At 54.8% G+C, this 20,515-nt stretch overlaps 11 protein-coding genes across 11 annotated transcripts; 3 read left to right on the forward strand and 8 right to left on the reverse strand.

The window, feature by feature from the left end:
- The first annotated feature begins 968 nt into the window (after positions 1–968).
- Positions 969–1,315, forward strand: N657DRAFT_639504 (uncharacterized protein). The gene has a single exon (XM_062791783.1). It carries the CDS (start codon positions 1,040–1,042, stop codon positions 1,208–1,210), a length of 171 nt encoding a protein of 56 aa, XP_062652741.1. The 5' UTR covers positions 969–1,039; the 3' UTR covers positions 1,211–1,315.
- A 1,170-nt stretch (positions 1,316–2,485) lies between these two features.
- Positions 2,486–3,681, reverse strand: N657DRAFT_652514 (DUF1000-domain-containing protein; the record flags this gene model as incomplete). The annotated part of the gene is made up of 3 exons (XM_062794306.1): positions 2,486–2,816; positions 2,876–3,455; positions 3,603–3,681. The coding sequence occupies 3 exons, from the start codon at positions 3,679–3,681 to the stop codon at positions 2,486–2,488; spliced, it is 990 nt and encodes a 329-aa protein (XP_062652742.1).
- A 1,085-nt stretch (positions 3,682–4,766) lies between these two features.
- Positions 4,767–5,396, reverse strand: N657DRAFT_629969 (uncharacterized protein; the record flags this gene model as incomplete). Its single annotated transcript, XM_062790942.1, has 2 exons — positions 4,767–5,224; positions 5,267–5,396. The coding sequence occupies 2 exons, from the start codon at positions 5,394–5,396 to the stop codon at positions 4,767–4,769; spliced, it is 588 nt and encodes a 195-aa protein (XP_062652743.1).
- N657DRAFT_639509 (uncharacterized protein) lies at positions 5,333–6,634 on the reverse strand. The gene has a single exon (XM_062791784.1). It carries the CDS (start codon positions 6,592–6,594, stop codon positions 5,758–5,760), a length of 837 nt encoding a protein of 278 aa, XP_062652744.1. The 5' UTR covers positions 6,595–6,634; the 3' UTR covers positions 5,333–5,757.
- Positions 6,635–7,154: 520 nt separating this feature from the next.
- N657DRAFT_563736 (uncharacterized protein) lies at positions 7,155–8,048 on the reverse strand (the record flags this gene model as incomplete). Its single annotated transcript, XM_062788236.1, has 1 exon — positions 7,155–8,048. One exon carries the CDS (start codon positions 8,046–8,048, stop codon positions 7,155–7,157), a length of 894 nt encoding a protein of 297 aa, XP_062652745.1.
- Positions 8,049–8,443: 395 nt separating this feature from the next.
- N657DRAFT_561034 (prenylated rab acceptor PRA1) lies at positions 8,444–8,974 on the reverse strand (the record flags this gene model as incomplete). The annotated part of the gene is made up of 1 exon (XM_062788032.1): positions 8,444–8,974. One exon carries the CDS (start codon positions 8,972–8,974, stop codon positions 8,444–8,446), a length of 531 nt encoding a protein of 176 aa, XP_062652746.1.
- Positions 8,975–10,640: 1,666 nt separating this feature from the next.
- N657DRAFT_660493 (uncharacterized protein) lies at positions 10,641–11,541 on the forward strand (the record flags this gene model as incomplete). The annotated part of the gene is made up of 3 exons (XM_062795050.1): positions 10,641–10,725; positions 10,766–10,826; positions 10,918–11,541. The coding sequence occupies 3 exons, from the start codon at positions 10,641–10,643 to the stop codon at positions 11,336–11,338; spliced, it is 567 nt and encodes a 188-aa protein (XP_062652747.1). The 3' UTR covers positions 11,339–11,541.
- Positions 11,542–11,557: 16 nt separating this feature from the next.
- Positions 11,558–12,476, reverse strand: N657DRAFT_562575 (glycoside hydrolase family 131 protein; the record flags this gene model as incomplete). The annotated part of the gene is made up of 2 exons (XM_062788150.1): positions 11,558–11,786; positions 11,839–12,476. 2 exons carry the CDS (start codon positions 12,474–12,476, stop codon positions 11,558–11,560), a joined length of 867 nt encoding a protein of 288 aa, XP_062652748.1.
- Positions 12,477–15,104: 2,628 nt separating this feature from the next.
- On the forward strand, positions 15,105–15,754 carry N657DRAFT_652518 (DUF74-domain-containing protein; the record flags this gene model as incomplete). The annotated part of the gene is made up of 3 exons (XM_062794307.1): positions 15,105–15,183; positions 15,294–15,472; positions 15,557–15,754. The coding sequence occupies 3 exons, from the start codon at positions 15,105–15,107 to the stop codon at positions 15,752–15,754; spliced, it is 456 nt and encodes a 151-aa protein (XP_062652749.1).
- Positions 15,755–15,984: 230 nt separating this feature from the next.
- Positions 15,985–18,752, reverse strand: N657DRAFT_608911 (uncharacterized protein; the record flags this gene model as incomplete). Its single annotated transcript, XM_062790285.1, has 2 exons — positions 15,985–16,085; positions 16,148–18,752. 2 exons carry the CDS (start codon positions 18,750–18,752, stop codon positions 15,985–15,987), a joined length of 2,706 nt encoding a protein of 901 aa, XP_062652750.1.
- A 466-nt stretch (positions 18,753–19,218) lies between these two features.
- On the reverse strand, positions 19,219–20,437 carry N657DRAFT_660497 (S-adenosyl-L-methionine-dependent methyltransferase; the record flags this gene model as incomplete). Its single annotated transcript, XM_062795051.1, has 7 exons — positions 19,219–19,419; positions 19,517–19,542; positions 19,616–19,880; positions 19,944–20,021; positions 20,076–20,172; positions 20,225–20,342; positions 20,425–20,437. The coding sequence occupies 7 exons, from the start codon at positions 20,435–20,437 to the stop codon at positions 19,219–19,221; spliced, it is 798 nt and encodes a 265-aa protein (XP_062652751.1).
- Between the last annotated feature and the right edge of the window lie 78 nt (positions 20,438–20,515).

Consider the following 20,515-nt stretch of genomic DNA (forward strand, 5'->3'; position numbering starts at 1 on the left):
ATACCATATTTCGCTCGCATATTGGCGACCAGTCGGAACCATGGTTCGATAATTGCAGGGTCCTCGCAGAGGCTTCTCTGATAGTCATAGACGCGATTAAAACGCGTCTTTAGCTCTGGACGTCGTACAATGAAGCGGTTTGGCCAGTTCTTTCCAACGTGTCGCGCACCGCGTTTCCGAAGCAGGAGATTGGCGATATCACCCACGTCGACAATCCGGGGCGAAAACCCTCGCGAATCTCGGTCGAGTATGTATTGAACAATGGCCTCCTCTTCGATCTTCGTCAAATTCGAACGGCCGTGATAGCTGTCGGACTTCGCGATCTTTCCCTTCATTCTATCTGCAATTGTCGACTTGGGGACATTGTATATCTCTGCGGCGCGTCGGATACTCAAGCGCGGTGTTGATCGAATCGCATTGATCGCGAGAAGAACTCGGTTTTCTGGGAAGCTGTCGGACATTGTTGTGGTAGAGACGCGTGTTGAAGTTGGGTGGTTATGGTGGGGGAAAATGTGTCCGAGTCAATGGGGTGTCCGAGTCAATGGTGGATCACGTTAATGATAATATGAAAACTTATCTAACTCGACTATTTCTACTTCAGCTTTACGAAATTAACTTAACGTATATTATCAGCGAGTGACCCATATTAGTGAGTGGCCTATATCAGCGAGTGACTCAGCTTAATAAATTTAGCAGGGCTGTAGGCCAGAATTTGATAAGAAAATTGTTGGGAGTGATATTATTTTCTTATCGTATATTTAGATGCAGCCCCTACTAATTTTGTTAAGCTGGGCCACTCGCTGATGTAGGTCACTCGCTGATGTAGGTTACTCGCTGATAATATACGTTATATACTTTATTATTTTAAAAACGCTAGATAGTATCTATACATCTTGCTTATAGAGCAAGAGAAAGTAGAATTTGGGTGTCACAGAACCATAGTAGGTCTGAAGATAACTGCGTTGCTCTTGTTGGGCAGCCAACAGTTACATGCTCAAGTAAGCTTAGATCAACCAAATGGTATTGAACAGATTGAGGTATGAAACGAAGCTTGAATTGGAGTCACGATTCCAGAGTGACCACACAAATAAAGGATCAAGATAGTGGGTTAGGGTGCCTCAGAATGTCCCTTTCTTGTTTGAACAGAAAATTGTCCTCTCTAATCCTCCCAGGGGAATTACCCCCCTTATATAGAGACAGTGTGCTATGATATGGCGTTTATGGCAGGAACTGCGTCATTGTGATGGATCTGTGTCGACTGAGAGTCTCGCATTGAACATCAGTGCTCAGTCCGTGAATCTTGGTGCCAAGGAACCCACTCAGTTCAACAGCTCTATAAAGAGGAAAGGAAGCTATGGATAGATGAACCTGAAGCTAAGTGCAATGTGCCACGTGACCTAGGGATCGGCGGTCCAGTGCCGTGACATGGGGCGTCTTATTAGTAGATAGGGATAAAGTGGAAGTTGTCGAGTTGGATGAGTTTCTCCCGTAGTAGGTTTGTCCTATCGAGCTGATGTATCCGTTAGCAGTTCTTGTAACGAGGCTTCACTGACATGTTCTAGATGCAACGCCAAAGCGCAGAAGGTCGGTGTCGGGTGTGATGTGGGGCAGCTAAGTGGAGCTGTTTCGGAAATGACTTCTTCCGCAGGCGTGGCCCACCCAAAAAAATTTCTTGGTATAAGATCACAAGCTATCGACCTTTGCCTCTCTCACTCGATTTTGGTTTTGGTGTGCGGCTTCCACATCAATCAATGACCTTCCCCGGTTGCTTCGATTCCCAATTCCTTTTCGAAGGAGTTGCCATGGTACTCGTCGTGTCAGATGTGGAATAGAGCGATCATAATTGCAGGCCGGCGTCCCCATCAGTTACTCCATCGAGAAGATACCCCTAAAGGGGCTGGATGGTGATGGGGTTGCTGGACATAACTCTTTCTTGTTCATGCGGGCGTAAAAAGGGCCAATCCGGTCTCTGCCGAGAGGCTCCTGGTTGGGCTGCTGTCGTTAGCCGTGATGGTCATTATTGGCGCCGTTCAAGCGGAAACTAGGTAGTCTGTAAGCGGTTCACCTCGATTTGGTTGTGAGAGCGCATAACTTTTCCACAGTAATGCGCTTAACAAAATCAGGGAGACGGAGGCTAGTTTGTTTCGCGCCGCGGATCCTGTGCTTGTGCCGTTTCCACGGTTTCTGGAATTTGAGGTCGTGTCCAGCTGGGCTGTTCGGGAAAGGCTGCTTCATTTATCCATGGGCCTCCTACCTGCCACGCGACACCTTACCACTTGGTCATGGGAGTAGGAGTGCAATCAAAGCCGTCTCCCTCCCGCATTTGTGGTTTGAAGGGTCGGCCATTTTGGCCATCACCTGCCACGCCAGCTTCAGACCCGTAAATGTTTCCCATATCAATGCCATATCTGCATTATTGCAACAATGTCATCATTCATCGTCCAGCCCCCTTCTTGCACGTGGCAAGGGGCTGTCCTGCTATCGCCTACTCGCCAGGCTCATCGCCAATCTTTTCTAGCTTGCCCATCTCCCGCTTCTCGCCAGTCTCCCCAATCAACCTCAGCCGGTCCACCCTGGTCTTCTCGCCATCGCCGTCTCCATTGACGACAAACAGAACCAGGCTAGTGATGTTTTGGAACTTGACGAATCGCAAAGGGATATTGGCAGTGCCCTCGGCATTCCAGTCGTCCTCCGAGAGCTCGAACTCTTGTGTCGCAATCAAATCCTCCGCCTCGTCGAATCCAAGATTGTGCGGTTTATTGGTGAAGAGCTTGATCGTCCGAGGCCGCATGGGGACGTCTTCGTCGTCGTCGCCGCTAGGGGGGAGAGACGTGATCTAGTCAGAGGGAGTTAGCAGGCTTCCAGGCACACCCACTGTGCGCTTCCGTGACTTGCCTGAAGAGTGTGCAGCTTTAGCATAGACTGAAAGGGCATGAAGAGCAGCAGCTGCTCGTCAGTGTCGCTCTCGACCCAGTCCTTGGAGGCAGGCTTCCCTCCTGACAGCGCGCTGGGCTTTCCCGTGTCAAACAGCACGCGCACGCTTCCGCCGTCTGGGTCGACATTGAGCAGCTCGCAGTACCGCAGCTCGACCTGATCCGTGATGTCGGTGTAACCGCGGGGAAGATCTGCCCCTCTCCAGCTGGCGCCGCCGCCGCCACTACCACTGCCGCTCGATTCTCCGCCGCCGATGCTCAGGTTCTGAACCTCAGCACTGAGCTTCTCGACCACGGCCTGGAGCTTTATGGGGTCCGCCCCCTGGACTTTGTCCGCAACCTTGCCATTGCGGAAGACGATGAAGGTCGGTAGGGCTGTAACCCGGTAGGCCTGGGCGACATCCTTCTGCTGGTCCGTGTTGACCTTGACGAAGGTCACAAGTTTCGGGCGTGAGAGGTCCTGCGAGAGTTTCTCGAACACTGGGGCTACCTGCTTGCAGGGGCCACACCAATCGGCGTAGACTAGGGAGACAAGTCAGTTATCCGCCGTAGCCAGCAATTGTAACTCGGAACATCAGCTATGAGGACGATGAACAGTTTATGTACAAGAATCGACAGCATTGGCGGGGTAAACGCCTGAAGGGAGCCGAATTGCGATCTTGTACTTACAGTCTGCGACCACCAATTTGGAGCCCTGCAGCACCTCGTTGAACTGTGACGGTGACGAGATATTGACCGTTTTCGACATGTTGAGCGACGATGGTCTGGGGAGTGTTCTGGCGAAGGAAATCGAAGCTCTGCCCCGCGACGGACGCAGGAACTAGGAACCGGGCAGGCAGCTCTGATGGGTCAGCGAAAGAAATGGGCTAAACTTATTTCGGCTAGCACTGGTCCAGCACATGGTCAATGAACACTTCTACGGATAGCTTGGTATCTTGCTAGCACGGGATTTGATAATTTACAACTTCATCTTCTCTTACTTCTTGATATTCTTTCTTCGTTTTCCGGTTTCTCTTTAGTTTCGTCCATATTATCCTCTTGTCTCTTTTCTTACGCATCCTTTTTATACCTATCTATCTTCTTGATCTCTTTTTATCTTCATTCCTCCTGTTCTTGGCCCCTTTGGAGTCAATATTTCCATCCATGTCCACCTCACCATGTGCGACGCTAACGAACAAACCAGGGCTGGGATTGTACGGAGCACGGACGGTACTGTTCAAGTCTGTTTCGGTGACTGGATCTTCTAGAAAAGAAACTCCTGTTGTAACGTGATGAGATGGACGTTGGTCAGGACGCTTGAACCTTAAGTCACAGTCCGGGAAAACAGTCTGGGAAATCACTCCGCGTATATTTGGCTTCTTGATCAGGTAAGTATCTTACATACATCTTTGCGGGATTGAAGTATATGTAGACAATGTAGAGACTTACGACTTGAAATCTCGAGTGATAGGAGAGTCACTCAAGAACACAAGACTCCAAGAAGTCATACAGAAGCCCCCTTACTCATCCCTTTTCCCTCTGATCCATTGCCAACCCCTCGTACTCCTCCTGTCCAACCTCAACGGCAGAAACGAAAATAGTCTAGGCCTCAGGAGCCCTCAGGAGTTTCCCAGGTCGTATCATGCAATGGCCTCTTGTCCACTACGAACCCGTTGACCTCAGGCAACGGACAGAGCCGCCAAGTCCGCTCCCATAACTCTGGCTGTTCCTGGGTTCTGGCGTCACGGCGGAAATACCCCCGGCGTTACAGTAACCGGTGCAGAATCAATGTCTTTTCAACGCTCCAACGCACATCATCATGGGACACGTCCAGCACAAGAGTGTCGTTATCCTTCAAGGGCTCCAGCACGGGTTCAGCTCCAGTCCGTCATCGCTAACAGGATTTTTCTCCAAACTCCAGGCAGGCGGCAGGACGATGAGCTCTCTGCTCTGCGGGCTCAAGTGCCGAAGATACAAGCGACCGGGTGGGTTGAAGTGGTCCAGTTCATACGAAACGCAATATGCGCTCGTCGCCATTCGCTCGATTCCGTCCAGAATACCGCCGAACTCGTCTTTCCCCAGGTAAACGTCCAAGTTCAAGTGTTGATGGCTCAAGTCGAATATGCTGTCTTGATGGTGAAACCGCACATAGAACATGTCGCGCTTCAGGCCGACATGGTATGGTCCGGCAGGGCAGAGATGTGCGCCCCAGCGTGTTGGCCTGATCTTGCAGTACTTGTGCCGGAACAGGCGGCAGACGCCGCCAATTCCGTTCATGGGCGGCGGCCTGAGGATGATCTTCTGGACATCCCCTGATCTGAATGAGACGAAGATATCAATGAAGATGATCTAACTTAGCTTGAAAAGGTCCTCGATGATATGGAGAGGGATCTCCAAAGGCAGGTTGGCTAAGCTGAGTCGGCTGGGATCCGCAGCATGGAGTGCCTCATATTTTGTAGAAATGGTATTCGCCATGCTAGCCATTGCTGTTGTAGTCTTCTTGCTGCGAACGTGTGTATGGCGGCTTGGTGCTCGTGTGTGTGGATATGTAGTCAAGGTTGGAAGAATGTCGAGGCCAAGTACTGAAAATGACCAGTGGGTGAAGGAAGGGAATTGGTCGTTTTATAGGCAAGTACACGCAAGAGAGATATTAGACCCGTCGCGCATCTTTTGTCACGTTATGCTCGTCAGCGATGCTCGCGTCAGGGGCATATTTACCTTATGGTGCAATTGACGACTGCAGCTGGATGTGCCAGGTGCAGATTCTCTTGCAGCCTGATCAGATCACAACCGTTGATCTGAAAACGCGAATATGACGGTCATTCAATCCGCAAGTCCCCCGGACTCAGAGCCGAATCATTCCAGGCCACCTACTTGGAATCATGACGAATACCTCATGGGAAACATGGGGTCCCCCAAGCATTCTCTCATCCACCATGACTGCCCCGACACCGTGCGTGGACACGTCCGATCCAGAAGTATCTCGTGCAAACGTGATCAGAAATTTCTGGCACATTCCACATGACCATATCCTACGCCCATTGACCATCGTCCAGACCCTCACGTCCTCTCCTGTAGGCCGCATCAGAGTCAGGCTCATGTTGGCTTTTTCCAAGCCGCTAACGGGATAAAGAAACAAGATTTCCTTGCAGTTTGGTCGGGCGTTCAACGGAAAGCGCAGCGTAAGGATGGGCGAGAACGGGTTGATGTCGAGGAAGGAAAGTTCGGTCGCGATTCTGTTGGCTCCGGCAAATACGCCGCACGGAAGACGGAGGCCAACCTGAAATTTGATCTGAGGTGGTACTCGCCGACGTCTCCTCCGAGAGACACTTTCGACGTAGAAGATGTCGCGTGTCTTGTTCACGTCGTAGGAGCGGCTGCTGGGGTGGGGGTGCGCACCCCACAGAGTAAGCCGCGAGCGGCGGTACATGTGGCGGAACAGACGGAAGACTGCGCTGAGCTTGTGGAGAGGCGGCGGGTGAAAGGTGAATTCTTGTTCCATTCGCCCTGTCCGAGGACTCTCTTTCTCTTCGCCCGAAGTGCCAATGATGATGATTTGCGCCGAGTCGAGAAGGTCCTCAATGATCATTAGCACGATCTCGAGTGGAAGGTCGGCCAGGCTGGGCCGGCTGGGGTCCGTAGCCTGAAGTTTCGGGTAGATTTTCAAGACAGAAGCGGCCATGTCGGTTCTCGCTGTTGTCTTTGTTTGAGAAGAGGATGAGTAGGAGAAAGAAAGAGGAAGAAAGAGGAAGAAGGAGGAAGAAGGGGAGTAAAGAGTGGGAGGAAACAAAGGTCTGGAAAGATGAATGCCTTAATCCCGTCTCTAAGTCAGCGTTGACTCAATCACTAGTTTGTGGTTTGTTTGGCATCGTTGTTTGGAACCGATGGCTTCCGCCGGGGGCCGGGCAGAAGACCTGTGGGTTCCCGAGTGTTTTTGACCTCGAGGTACCGGGACAGTGTATTGGCTTGAGAGTGCTTCATGGCTGGTTTGCTCCTGGTTGAAACCGAAAACTTTGCGGGCAAAATGCTGGGGTGCCAAAAATGTAATTAAGTGCAATACTAGTCTATCACTGCAAGACGCCAGCCAGCCACCTTTGTACCTATCACCAGAGAGGAGGGAGAGAGAGAGAGAGAGGGGGGGGGGGGGGGGGGGGGGGGGGGGGGGGGGGGGGGGGGGGGACGAGTAAATTCGACTACATCAGAGGAGTCTTCTCAAACAAACCCCAGAGGATGACTGGCTGACTATTTCCCTTTCCGCCGGCCCGACGACCTGGTGCTGCCCGAGACTGACTTGCGCTTATTAACTGGCGATTGCCCAACCGATGACTTCTTGACAGGAGGCGGCGTTCGGTCCCGCGATGCCCGCGGTTCGGGTGCAGGTTCCCGGCGGCTATCAGCGCTGTCTCGGTGCCGAGGCCGAGTGCCGCTTGCAGAAGTGACCCTCACCCCGTTACCGCGATCGTCGTCTTCGTTTGAGGACGAGCCGTCCCTAGGATTACCGCTTAGCCGCTGACTTGGGCCACCAGCTGTCCCTGACCCATAACTGGCGTAGATATCGTCAACCTCCATGTTCCGCACAGATCCCGCGGCCGCATGGTACGAGGTCCGCGCGCCGGCCGTCATGTATTGAAAGGGATCCCCTATCGAAGCGGGCGATCCGCCATTGCGGGCAGACAACGACTCGGCAACGGAGGTCGGTCTGCTAATGGTTGGATCAGACGGATGGCGAAGAGTCGCAGGTTGCTCTGCGCGGACGTAGGTGTACGTGAATGGAGACGAGCTCTGTTCCCGGTCGGTGGGGGCTCGACTAGGAGTCCTGGATGAATTGGTCTTGGAGCGTGGGCGACTACGTGACGGCTGCGGCGGAAAATAGCCCATTGGCGGGTAAGCTACATGTCGGTCCACTCCTTGTTCTGGCGAAGGGTTCCGTTGAGGCCTGTCGTCGTCCACTGACAGCCGCGTTCGCAGAGAGGCAGGATCGAGCTCGGATATCGGAATGGCGACCCGCTGCTCGCGTCTCCGTCTGCGCTCCTCGTCCTCCATTCGCTGTAATCGCCGCTGGTACGCAGCCAGCTCTTCCTTGGTCAGCTTGACGTCCTTCTTGCCCTTGGCCTGCGCCCGCCGTATCCGGGCCATTGCGGCGTCGGCAAGTGCCTCCTCCTCGGAATCCAGCAAAGGCAGCCGAACGCCGCCTTCGCCGTCCGAGTCCTGGTCCGAGTCGTCCGTAGTCTCATCGTCCTCCCCATTCTTATGCGCATATGCCCTCCGTGGCCGGGCATTACCAACACCACCTCCCAAATCTATCCCCGTGAATCGAAGTGGATCACTAACAAACCGATGACCTAATGCATTCGAGGCCGACCCAACGCCATGTGTATCAAATTCATCATCACTCTCCAGCTCCTCCACGACCCGCTGGCCGAACTCCCACCACCTCTCCTCGTCCCCTTCGCGCGCCTCCTCTGTCCTCCTCTCGCGCCTCGATGGTCTTCCCCATTGGGGCGCATGTTTGGGAGCTCGCGGCCGACCACCTAGACCGCCTCCCCGGAAAAAGCCTCGTCAATGGGCTTGTCCAACAGAGCTGCGTGGCCAAGAATGACCACGCCGCCCGCACCAATCAGCCACAACATGGTGCTGAGGACCCCCCCGATAAATGCGATAGGGATGGCGATGCAATAGAGGCCCGTGTACAGCTGCATCGTCGAGTAGCGTTGCTGGCCGAACTCAAGGTCGCGGCCCTCGAGTTTGCCAATGACGAACATGCCAATAGCGACGAAGATGACGTCGAAGAGGAGCCATTTGCTTGTGAGCAAGCTGTAGATGCAAAGCATGGTGAAGACGACGGCATAGTTGCTGGAGAAGTAGCCGAGATTGTAGTTGACGCGCGACTGCATCTCGGCAAAGTTGGCCGGTTTGCTGACGCGCTTCACGTCGAGGAACTCGGAGATGGGGCGCAGGTTTGAGAAGCGGCTGCTCAATGACCCGGATCGGATACTGGCGAAGCGGTCGCCGAGGTTCAGGCGCGACGTCAAGACGTCTATCGGAATCTGGATGCGGGCCATTTTGACGGTTTGTGCGAGGACGAAGATACCTTGCGGATTTGTGGTGAGAATTGTCGGCGGCAAACAATGGCACGGAATTGGCTTTACGGGCAGATGTAGGGGAGGGATGCGACAACAAAGGGGAGGTCTGGTCGTGCGATCTGGCAAAAACGCGGGTGTCAGTTTCGGGGACGAATGAAAATAAATCTGCCGCGCCGACTCGGGACGCCAGAGGGGTAGCGGCGCAGCCATTGACAGCGCTCCACTCGATTACGTCGCCGTCTGAACTGGGTTCTGCGTACCTGCTGCCTGATTGAGACGTAATTGGAATGCTGGGATGATGAGGCCCGCTTTCCTGTCGTTTTCTCGAAGTTGTGAAAGAAAAGGCCGTGACTTCAAAAAAGAGAGGATGCAGAAGCCGTTTTTGGACAGGGGCCAGAGGTGATCTCCGAAACGAGCGCAAGGCGGCGACACCACGGTGCGGGCCCTTGGTCCGGACCTCTGGTCACTCCTGAACCGAAGACCAGGGCAGTCACGGGATCCACTCGATCACCGCGCTCTCCAGATCGGGCCGGTTTCCTGCTGGGAGATGTTGACAACCAAGTAAAGTCGCGAGAAAGGATTAGAAGGAGAGAAAGATAAAATCCAGGAGGGCTGGGCAGGAACCGACTTTCTAGCCGCGGCCGGGCGTTGTGCGCCAGGAAATTTGCCAATCAGCGGTCAATGGTGAGTTGGCGGTGGACCGGCAAGCTACTTCTGCAGGTTCGACCCGTGAGAGGAGGACATCGGCCAGTCAGCACAAACTCCCGCTTCGAAAGGCGGAGAGAGCCGCCCGGCTGCGGATGAGATGAACGCCCTGCATGTCTATTTTTCATGCCGAAACCCTGCCCACAGCAACACATACCTCGGGTCGGTGTCGCCGGCGATGGCAGCACTGCTGTAGGGACGGGGGTTGGACGAACTTTCAGATATTTGGCGCCTGCAGTATTCTTTTCTGCGACTTTGTCGATCTAAGGTGTCAGTCAGTACCTTGAGTCAGAGTTCTGGATGTGCTGCGTAACAGAGACAAGAGCATTGTGGCCCAGCTTGCAGTCAGTCAATGACTCAAACATCATTCGCGAGCAATGTCTCAATCTCTTTTCTGTGGTGCCTCCCGGCCCCATGCAACATAGCAGGCGTCATTCCCTCTCGGCGTGTGTTTTGATGATGTTGTCTGGCAGGTATGTCTAGACTGTCTCGAGCTTCATAAGCAGCCAAGTGTCGGCCATGCAAGATGAGGTTTGAAAGGACAGATACCGTAGATCAATTGATGTGCGTTTCCCAGTTTCTTTGCTTCAAAGTTCACCGTCCAAGTTCGGTTTCAGCATTGAGTTGTTCCTTGGGGACTTGAAGCAGACACCCCCTCACAGAGGGAAGGCTCATCGAGAAGCTTCAACTTCAAATCACCTTTTGCGACCTCGCTGCTCGTCTGCTTCCGGTGCCAGCAACTTGGTGCTACCAAAATGGCAGTTGGAATATCGGAACCGCCATTGGGAACTCAGGTCTTTGGTTCTTGCGATATCGAGTGCTCTCGTCCACCTCGTTTCTCATCACCAGTCCAGTTTTGCTTGGCCAATCCAGTAGCCTGGGTCTTAACAGTCCGGCGTCCCAGAAACTCAGCAGAACGAGGACAAAAAGCGCAATCACAATGATCCCACACGCCGTCCTTGCTATTACATCACTCATAACCTCCGCCAAGGCCGGCATTCTCCCCCTTAAGCGGACCGGCGGGCGTGCCACCGCCCAATCCGCTCCCCGACATCATCGACACAGTCTTCGACTTTGACGTGAGATACCTCGAAGCCCAGGAAGTGGTGATGAGCGAGCGGAATTAGTGCGTAGCCAATTATCCACCCCACCCCCTTTAGCTCTCGCAACCCATATAATACCCCGCCGAATTAACACTGCCAACCACTGTGTAACAGCATCAACTTCCATATCCGCCCTTACCCCGGCGCCAAAACTTCGCACTGCTTCGCCCTCGGCACCACCCTGTCCCACACCCTGACGACCATCCCACAAACGTGGTGCTACTCGGAGCACAACGACGACAGCACTGCGCCGTCCAGGGACCGCGTCTGGTTCATGTTCATCATAGGGGAGGACGTCGACCCCAACGCGCCGACGGTCGATTCGATCTTTGTCATGCACCACTCGACGGGGGCATACCTCCGGATCGCGCGGCAGGTGGACGACCACACGCACGACATGGCGATGCAGTACTTTCCCGCGGCATACCTACCCGTGGTCGGGGAGGGCCCGGAGGAGATCATGGCGCATCAGGTGTATGACGGGCCGCAGAGCCCCTCAATTGTGGCCGTGAGGTATCAGGGGGTTGCGCATTAGCTATGTGGCGAGAGGGGTAGGCCAGTGAAGGTTGGAAGGTGGTGAGGTATAGTGCATTGTCGGAGATGGGATGGTGAGGGTCATATGGCAAGGGATTTTACTCTGTGACGTGCGTTGGGATTGTGGTGGTTATTTATATAACCCGATGACACACTCTATACTAGCAAATTGTGATTCTGAGACTCAGCTTCCGAAAATTGATCGGCAAACCGCCGGCTCTTACTTTGAAACACAACCGGTCGCACTGTCCTCGACAAACAGGCTGCCGTAGATGAGGCCCTCGTTGAGGTTGTTTGATTGGTAGCCCGAGTTGACGACGTCGTCGGTGCCGGTTGGCTTCTTGAGCAAGCCGATCTGGTACTGGCCGTCGCCGGCGTTGTTGTTGGAAACGGGGCTGGTGACGCTCTTGAGCGGCTCGTTGCCCTTGGAGTAGTACACTTGAAGCGTGCTGCAAGTCTGTTAGTTACCCGCTCGGTCACACAAAACAAGGAAGAACGCACTTCTTGTTAAAGTCCAGCGTCACGGCAAAGTTCTGCCAGTCCTTCTTGAGGATGGGCGTCGACCAGACCTGCTTGTTGTTGCGGTCTAGCAACTTGTAGGTGTCCTTGGGCAGGCCCGCCTGGCCCAGGATGGCGCCGGCCTCAAAGTTGAACTGGTTGGAGCTGTAATCAGCGGCCTCGTGCCACACCAGCAGATACTCGTGGCTCAGGTTCAGGGCGCGCTGGGCATCCCACTTCAGGCTGAAGTGAATCGTCTTGACGCCCGTGGACCCGGGGCTGCCCTCGTTGGTGTCGCCATTGAACAGCAGGCCGGCGCGGCGGAACCCGTACTGGGTCTGAAAGATGCTCTGGTCGCTGATGGTGACTTCGAACGGCTTGTAGGTGGCGTTGTCGAAGTGGGCGTTGGCCGTGTTGGGGAATTTGACGATGTCGCTCCACTTCAAGTTATTTCCCTTGACGTAGTCCGGGTTGAACTGCGAGGTCGAGGAGCTGTCGAAGTCGGTGAGCTGCGTCGTCGTCTTGACGCGTCCGTCGAATACGATTGGGCACTTGATCTCGCTGGCGCCGGAGCCCGAGCATGCACGGGCCGATACTGTCACGGCGGCCGCAAGCAGGCCGAGGAGAGTTGCGGAATGCATTGTGTAGGTCTGCGTCGGGTCCAGCTCCAGGTCAACAACCAGTCAAGTCAAGTGTCTAACAAAGGGACGTCTCGACGAAGTGATGGCACCTTTATTAACCATTTCGAGGTTGGGACCAGGGCAGCGGAACGGTGGCCACAGCTGCCCCGGCTGAATTGGCATGTGTTTGGCGAGCGGCATCGCAAGCCGAAGACAGCTCGTTGGAACTCTACATGGCGGGATCTTGACCCTGACAGAATGCTTGTTCTTGAAGAGACCCGGGAGTGTCGTTCCGACTCTCCGTGTTGGATTGGTGGGGTATCCGGGCACACGGCGCCGCTGACCCACTTGCCCCATTGGGAGAGAGAAGTCCTAAGCTCGCTGATTTAGCCCTGTGGAGCCCTGCTTTCTCTGTGCATTTACTGTGCTACGTCTCGGCCTGGCATTCAAGCGAGTCTTGACGGCCGGACATGTATAGGACAAGGCAGTAGCTACTAGAAGTAGGATGATTGCTTTCTGAAACGATTACCAACACTTTAGCTGACAATGTTGTCTCTCCTGATGAGTCATTTCCAACGAAATGACTTGCAGACCGTGGCAGCAGAGAGCCAGTACAGTGGGGGCCCAAAAGTATCCGAGCACCACACATTTCCCGACCTCCCACATTTTACATCGTCCCTCCTTATCCAACAATAACTTCACACAACCATATCACAGCGCAAAACTGATAGTATCTGAGTGATGGCCAAGTGCAGGGCTTTAATATTTTGTGTACCAGCACCCTAGCCTTCTTCACGGCGGCCAAGCGGCGTGGCATGCCGTCGATCAGCTTGTCAATCCATCCTGTTCTACTGCCCACCATGCCGTCCGCAAACACTCGGTAAAGTACTTGATATCCAGCGTGTTCTTCTTTACTTCCCAGAGATCAGGGAACAACTTCCTTAGCTTCCGTTTAAGAGCAGCCCAGACGTGCTCAATCGGGTTTAAATCGGGACTGTGTGCAGGCCATTCGATCTATGAGATTCCCCGTGATTGGAGCCACTCCTCGGTCGACTTACAGACGTGAATCTTTGCGTTATCTTGCTGGAAATGCCGTGTTTCGTCGTAGTGAGGAATGAGACCTTCTTGGAGGGCCTTTTGATACGACCTAGCTGTATACCCCTTCCGAGGAGCATCGTCGTCACGGGCTATAACGATGAGCTCGCTCCGCCCCCCCTTGAAGATCATTCCCCAGACCATGATAGTGATATTCGCCTTCACATGGTTTTGAAGGTTTACGAAACGCTTATCGAACTTCTTAGAAGGGAAACGGAACACCTAGGAGATCGGGTTGGAGGTGCTATTCTGGTAAGAACACTCGTCTGAGAACATAGTCTGGAACAGTTAGCGGGTAAGAAATCCAGGTCAATTTTAGAACGACAAACCTGCAAGATTTCCTCAATATTTTCAAGCCAATCGCATGCGAAATTATACCTATCCCTTGCTACCTCCTTGCAAAGGGGTATCCGCTTCATTGCCTTCCACTTGCGCATGTTTGTTGGCGCGGAGGCATCGTTTGATCGTAGAATAGGAGACGACCTTACCTGTAGCGTTCACGAGCGCCTTTTTAGCGAGAGTTCGATTCCGTTTGACAAGCAATATTGTATACCGCTTTTCCTTTCAGGTGAGCGCCTGGGGCCGGCCTTTGCGAGGCTTGGATTCGAAGGTGTGGTTCTTGTTCCAGTGTTCAATGGCGTAGTGTACCGTGGACGGAGAGACGCGAAACAAGCCCGCGACGAACCGCTCGCTTTTTCCAGCTGCCACCAGCGTGCACATTGCGGCATGAATCCCGAGCGATAACTCCTGGTTCCGGCTGCGGTTTGCTGTCAGCTGGCCCGCAAAATCTTTTAAATTGAGCTTCATTTGGTCGAGTTGTGGAAGGTTGAAGAAACCGTACTGGTCGCGACGCGCTGAGTTCGCGTTTAATTGAGGTGGGGTGCTCGGATACTTTTGGCCCCCCACTGTACCTAGGCGCCTGTCCCGCCTACAGCCTCGTTCCAGTTTTCCACTGTTGTTACCAACACTTGATAAAAAGAAGAGGAAAGAGTCAAACACCAAACACAAGAGCTTTCTCCTTGATATCACACATACAAACCTGCCCTGGCGCCAATGGCGGTGCCGAGTCCCGAGCGTAAGACGCCGATCATCAGCCGAGCGCATGGCCGTGCCACAGCTATGAGGCTCCACAGTCGGTGGCTGGCTTCGGCTGAGCCAAGTTGCTGCCCAGTTCCTGTCCAATGAAAACGGAATGCGAAATACGGCGAACTACGGGAAGTCGGCCTTGTGGCTTGGCACCTCCAACGACTTCACATCGTCGAGAAGATGGCGAAGGTAAGTCAGGGGCACGAGACATCATGAGGGATTAGTGGAAGGCACTAAGGATGCGAGGCATAATACATGTCCGTCATTTCCCGAGCATCTTTTGTGTATATAAAGCCGGATTCTGAGCACCAACATGAACTCACACTTAGAACGCTACCAAGCTTCTCTCGACTCGAGTGTTATCCCAAGCAGTGCTGTTTACTATAATCCGATCTGATCATTCAACATTTCTGATTCTCAAAAGCTCTGCTACTGCTGCTTGTTGTCGATCAGACAAACCGCATCACCATGTCCCACTCCCACCGCCTCTCAATGAACTCCAAGGAGCAAACCGCCGAGATCCCGCCTCAAATCTCAGATCTGCATTGTATGTATACACTGCCTACCAATCTCAATTTACGCCGACCAACTTCCCCTTTCTAAAAGTAAGAAAACACTGTGGCTAACAAGAACGAAAAACTGCGGATGAACCAAAAGGCTTCACCGAAACAAATGGAGTCATCACCACCACGATGTTCGACGTGCCCGGCTACCGTGTCGTGCGCGTGCTGGGCGCCGTCTACGGGCTGACGGTGCGGTCGCGCAATTGGGCCGCGAGCCTGGGCATGGTATTAAAGAGCGTGGCCGGCGGCGAGCTGAGGTGGTTCACAAACATGGTATATTCTCCTCCCTACCTCCCCCCTCCCTCTCTCACAACTATGGAAGGGGGTAAACGTTGAGGCTAACAACCCATGACACAGCTCTACAGCGCGCGCAACGACGCCATCTCGCGAATCGTCGCCGAGACACAGGCCCGCGGAGGCAACGCCGTCATCGCCCTGCGCTTCGACGCCGGCGAGCTGGGCGGCTTCGCACAGGTGTGCGCCTACGGGACGGCCGCCATCATCGAGAAGGTTGACGATACGGTTGAGACGCATCCGCAGTTGATCAACCTCTGAGTTGGGGGAGAAATATGAATTCCGGACGGTTGGGTCGGTTCGGGAGGGGGATGGGAAGGGCGAGACTTGACCAGAGGAGTTCGAGCCCGTTCGCTTCGAACGGAGTTGGACTTGTGTAAATCTGCTTATTTGCGACATACCAAATCATATACCAAAACGCGAATAATACCCATCTTAGACGCCTGACGCCATCCAATGCCTCGCAACGCCGCCTCAGCCCAGTCAGTCTATCAAGCCTCGGGCTGACGCTTACTCCTGGTTCCGTTCGGCTTCGGGTTGGCCACCTTGAGCCACTCCCCGTTAAAAGCGTTGATAAGCCAGCTCGTCAGCTCTGCAGTATGGTCAGCCACCCACTCTTAATGTGACTCGAAAAGGAAAGAGAACGGGACTCACTGTCATAAACAATCCGGTTCGCATTGTGAAAGTAGATGCTGTGATCGCTGTCGGGAAAAACATGCACATCGTAATTCTCGACCCCGTTCACGTCCAGCTTATCCAGCAGCGTCAGCGAGTTCTGGAGGTGCACGTTGTCGTCGGCAACGCCGTGCATCATCAGGAAGCGCACGTTCTGCGACAGGGCCGAGATGTTTGTGATGGCGCTCGTGTCGTAGCCGTGCCCGTTGAGCTGCGGCGTGAGCATGTACCGCTCCGTGTAGATGCTGTCGTAGAAGCGCCAGTCGGTGACGGGTGCCACGGCCATGCCGTAGCGGAACGTCTGGCCGGCGTCCTGCTCGAGCGTCTTGAGCGTGTTGAAGCCACCAAAGCTCCACCCCCAAATGGCGAGCCGCGTCTCGTCGACGTACTTCTTCTTGGCCCAGATCTTGGCGGCGGCGATCTGGTCGTGCGACTCCCAGTGCCCGAGGTTGCCGCGGACGATGACGCGGTTCTTGCGGCCGATGTAGCCCGTCCCGCGCCCGTCGACGGTGACACAGACGTATCCCAGCCCCGCAGCCACAAAGGACTGAAAGTCGACTCCGAACTTCTTGTTCACAGTTTGCGAGCCCGGCCCGCTGTACTGCTGGAACAGCACGGGATACTTTTTGCTCTCGTCAAAGTGCGGCGGCCGTCTCTCGACGTAGTTGAGGTCCACGCCGTCGATGTTGATGGTGCCATAGATCTTGATGGGCAGCTCGTATTTCTTTGCATGATCGGCAAGATCATGGTTCTTTTCAACGGTGTGCTCGTACTTGTGAGGGTTGCTCGGCGTGCTGATGACCTTTTGCCAGGGGATGCCCGGACCTTGATATGTCATTAGCGCGTAGCCAGCCCCAGTCGAGAATGAAACGGCATAGTAGCCCTCGGCAGAGGTATCAGACACCGGAGTTAGACCCTCTCCAGTCAGCTTGACATGATAGACATGCCGTTGGATCGACGACTCCTTGGTTGCCACGAAGTAGACGACATTCTTGTCCAGGTCCACAGCATAGGGGGACTCGACAACCTCCCACTTGCCAGAAGTAAGCATAACAGGATCGGAGTTGTCCAGCGGAGTGAAATAAGCGAGGTGGTTCCCGTCATCATGGATGATCAAGTCGATGTAGCCATCATGCTCACGCCCCTTGGACGGGTCCGCCGGGATGTACTTGGTCTGATGGGTGATTTCAAACCAGCCGCCATCAATGGCCTTGACATCCGTCGACCTGACAGTCTTACCCGTGCGCGCCGCCACGTCCACCAAGACAACGCGCATGACGTCGCTGACCCGGTTTGTTTCCTTGACCAGCACTTGCTTGCCGGCCCAGACTACCTCGGTAATCAAACGATCATCGTCGGCGAAGCCGCCTGACGTGTCCACCGAGAAGACATCGCCGCGGACCACGTCATAAAACTTGAGTTCGACAACGGGGTTGTGTGCGCCGGCTTTCGGGTACTTGATGTACCTGGTCTCCGGGTACGATTCCTCGCCCGGCTTGGGCTTGGTACCGCTGGGCCGGGAAAGGTAGTACTCGACGGGGTATTCGGGAACACCAGTTTCATTGGTCCGCAGAAAGGCAATGTAGCTGCCATCTTCGGACCACCATGTGGCGCTGGCCCCGGAGAACACCTCTTCTTCGTAGACCCAGTCGGGAACGCCGTTGAACACCTCGGAGCCGCCATCCTTGGTAATCTGGACGAAGATGTCGGAGCCGGCCTTGCGTAGGTACAGGTCGTTGTCTCTGGTGAAAGCGACGGCATCGCCTGCTGGGCTCCACTGAGCAAGCTGGATGCGCGCGTCCGGTTCACCGGGGATTAGGGGCTCGGCAGTCTGCGTCTTGACATCAAAAATCCAGTAGGCGGCGTAGGAAGAGTGGCGCCAATTTGATTTCAAGTCGGTTGCGACCAACACCCTCTGCATGTCTCTGCTGGGTACCACGTTGACCGCCGTGTATGACCTGGTCCCGTAGTCGAAGGTACTCTTCTCCATCAAGATCCTCGCCTCGGCCACGGGGGCGCCAGCTGAGGCAGGCGCAGCAGCAGCGTTTTGGGCGCGGACATCTTCCACGACGAGGAAGCTTTTGCTGCCAACATCCTTCTCCAGCAGGAGTCCGTCTTCGCCCTCTGGCCCAGCAATCCATTGTATCGAGCGGTACTCAGGACGCCAGAAGCTGCCCATAACCTGGTCCAGTGTCAGGGCCTTTCCCGATCCTCGGGACACAGTCGCTTGAGGGTCGTGACCAAACTCCGAGGCAGACTTGTAGGCTTCCGTGCCGACATAGACGGCGAGGCCGGCGACCCAGGAAGAGACCAGCAGACCTGCGACGATGAGGAGTGCCTTACGCAGCCCACGGTCCATTTCGCGCCCCTTATTGCCACCATGTTGGGTTCTGCTGGAGTCACCGTTGCCAAGGAAGGGGCCGGTCTCGAGGTCATCGTTAGTCAGCTCGTCTTTGAGGGCATCGTCGTCGTCTTCGTGGAGGCGCTTCTCGAGAGCGGCTTCATTGGCGGCGGCAACGCGCTCGCCGATGCGGTCGAAGACGATGCTCGTGGTGGACACGGAGGACCCCGACTCGTGCGACATCCTGGGTGTACTCTGGCACCTGTCTCGACTCGAGCTGTGTCGGGAGGAGGATGCAAACGGGCCGTCTCGGTAGGGAGGCATGTTGACGGGCAGTGGCAGCGGACAGCGGGTGCCACCAGGGCACGGCAAGCAAACAAACAAAAACAGGTATCTCCGTATGTATTATCGGCCAATTGAGCCGCGTAACAAGCGAATGGATTGCTACTGCTGTACCACGGATGGTGGTACCATAGTTGATTGGCCGTTTATTCAGGGCAAGATCGGGGGCGGATAAAGAGGCTTTGTTGAGCAGATGGCATACGGCACATGCTAGCAGTCGACTCGGAGACATCAAGGTCGCGCCAAGAGGCCCGAGACAAAGTGATGGCAAAATGAACCCAAATGAACACATATCTAACCCTAACCCCATGAGACTTCCCCTCGAAGCCCTCTCAAACCGGACCAGCGCTCGATGAACCCCTCAGACCTACTTCTTTGCTGGCTTTTCGCAAACGAACAAATACATGGGAGTGAAGATGCCCATGGCGGCGCCTGTGGCACAGCCCTTGGGGCAGTACCACATCATGTCAAAGAGTGAGGACGACTCCTTGGGCTCGAGGCCCAAGTAGTACCGGAGCCGGTAGATGTTCTGGACAATGTTGCGGAACGGCATCCACATTTTGAAGACCTTTCAGAAGTCGGCCCAGCCGGGTGTCCTCCAGGCCCACCGGATGTTGCCGGCGGGGGGCGTAGTATCAGGGCATTGGCGCGCTGCGGAGCTGCACGTCTTCCTCACGGATGAGTTCAAAGCCTTATCTGGATTAGCATAGGTTCCCAACACAGCAGAGAATTCGTAATACCCATCTCTTGGGGAAACAACTTACCAGCCTCCTTGAGGGCCCCGCGCATCGTGGGCACCCACGGCAGCTTGGTCATGCCGTTGCCTAACTCGATCCAGTTGCGGACCTTGCGGTGCTCCGGGTTGCTTTCGTCGAACTTCTCCGTCATGGCGAAGTCGTGCAGGGTGAAGGGCTCGCCGGGCTTGAGCACTCGCACAATCTCGCGATAGGCGAGGATCGGGTTGGGGGCGTAGCACAGCGCCTCAATGGAGTACGCGGCGTCGAAGGACTCGTCGGGGAACGGCAGTTTCTAACTTGTCTGTTAGTCTAATCTTAAGAGAGGAGAAGAGAAGGAGAAGAAGACAAGGCACACCATATAGTCGCCCTTGACAAACGTAATGGGATGGTCCAGCCCGGCCTTCTTGGTCATGGCAGTACCGCGCTCGACGTGCTAGTCGCTGTTGGTGAGGCCGACGATGTTGGCACCGGTTTCCGCGGCGATGACTCTCGCGGGGCCACCCACGCCGCATCCGAGGTCCAGAACGCGCATGCCCTTTTTGAGGCCGGCCATCTTGGCATACAGCTTCTCGTATGCAATCATGCTCTCCTCGACAGAGAGGCCGGCACCATGGGCGCGAAGTGGAACTATGAGACCATCCCTGCTCCAAGATGGGCGGGGTGAGGTCGTAGTAGTCGCGCGCCACCTGGTCGTACTTCTTCTGCCGTGCCCGCCGCTCCTCTTCGGTAGCCCATTCGACGGCGTCGCGGTCAACTTCGGTGAGGTCCGAGGTCCGAGGTCCGGTTCCAGTGGCGGAGGTAGTTATGGAGCCGAACCTCGTTGTAGTTGGGGGAACGGTGCGAGGCCATGGTGGTGTGTGAAGCGGAGTGTGGAAGGTGAGAAGCGGAGTGTGGAAGGTGAGAAGCGGAGTGTGGAAGGTGAGAAGC

The sequence above is a fragment of the Parathielavia appendiculata genome (assembly GCF_033297405.1).
Source record: "Parathielavia appendiculata strain CBS 731.68 unplaced genomic scaffold N657scaffold_1, whole genome shotgun sequence".
Classification (NCBI taxonomy): Eukaryota; Fungi; Ascomycota; class Sordariomycetes; order Sordariales; family Chaetomiaceae; genus Parathielavia; species Parathielavia appendiculata.

Excerpts from the sequence above, each read along its gene's own strand:
- N657DRAFT_639504 (XM_062791783.1), top strand. The coding sequence starts at position 1,040 with ATGAAACGAAGCTTGAATTGGAGTCACGATTCCAGAGTGACCACACAA.
- N657DRAFT_639509 (XM_062791784.1), bottom strand. The coding sequence starts at position 6,594 with ATGGCCGCTTCTGTCTTGAAAATCTACCCGAAACTTCAGGCTACGGAC.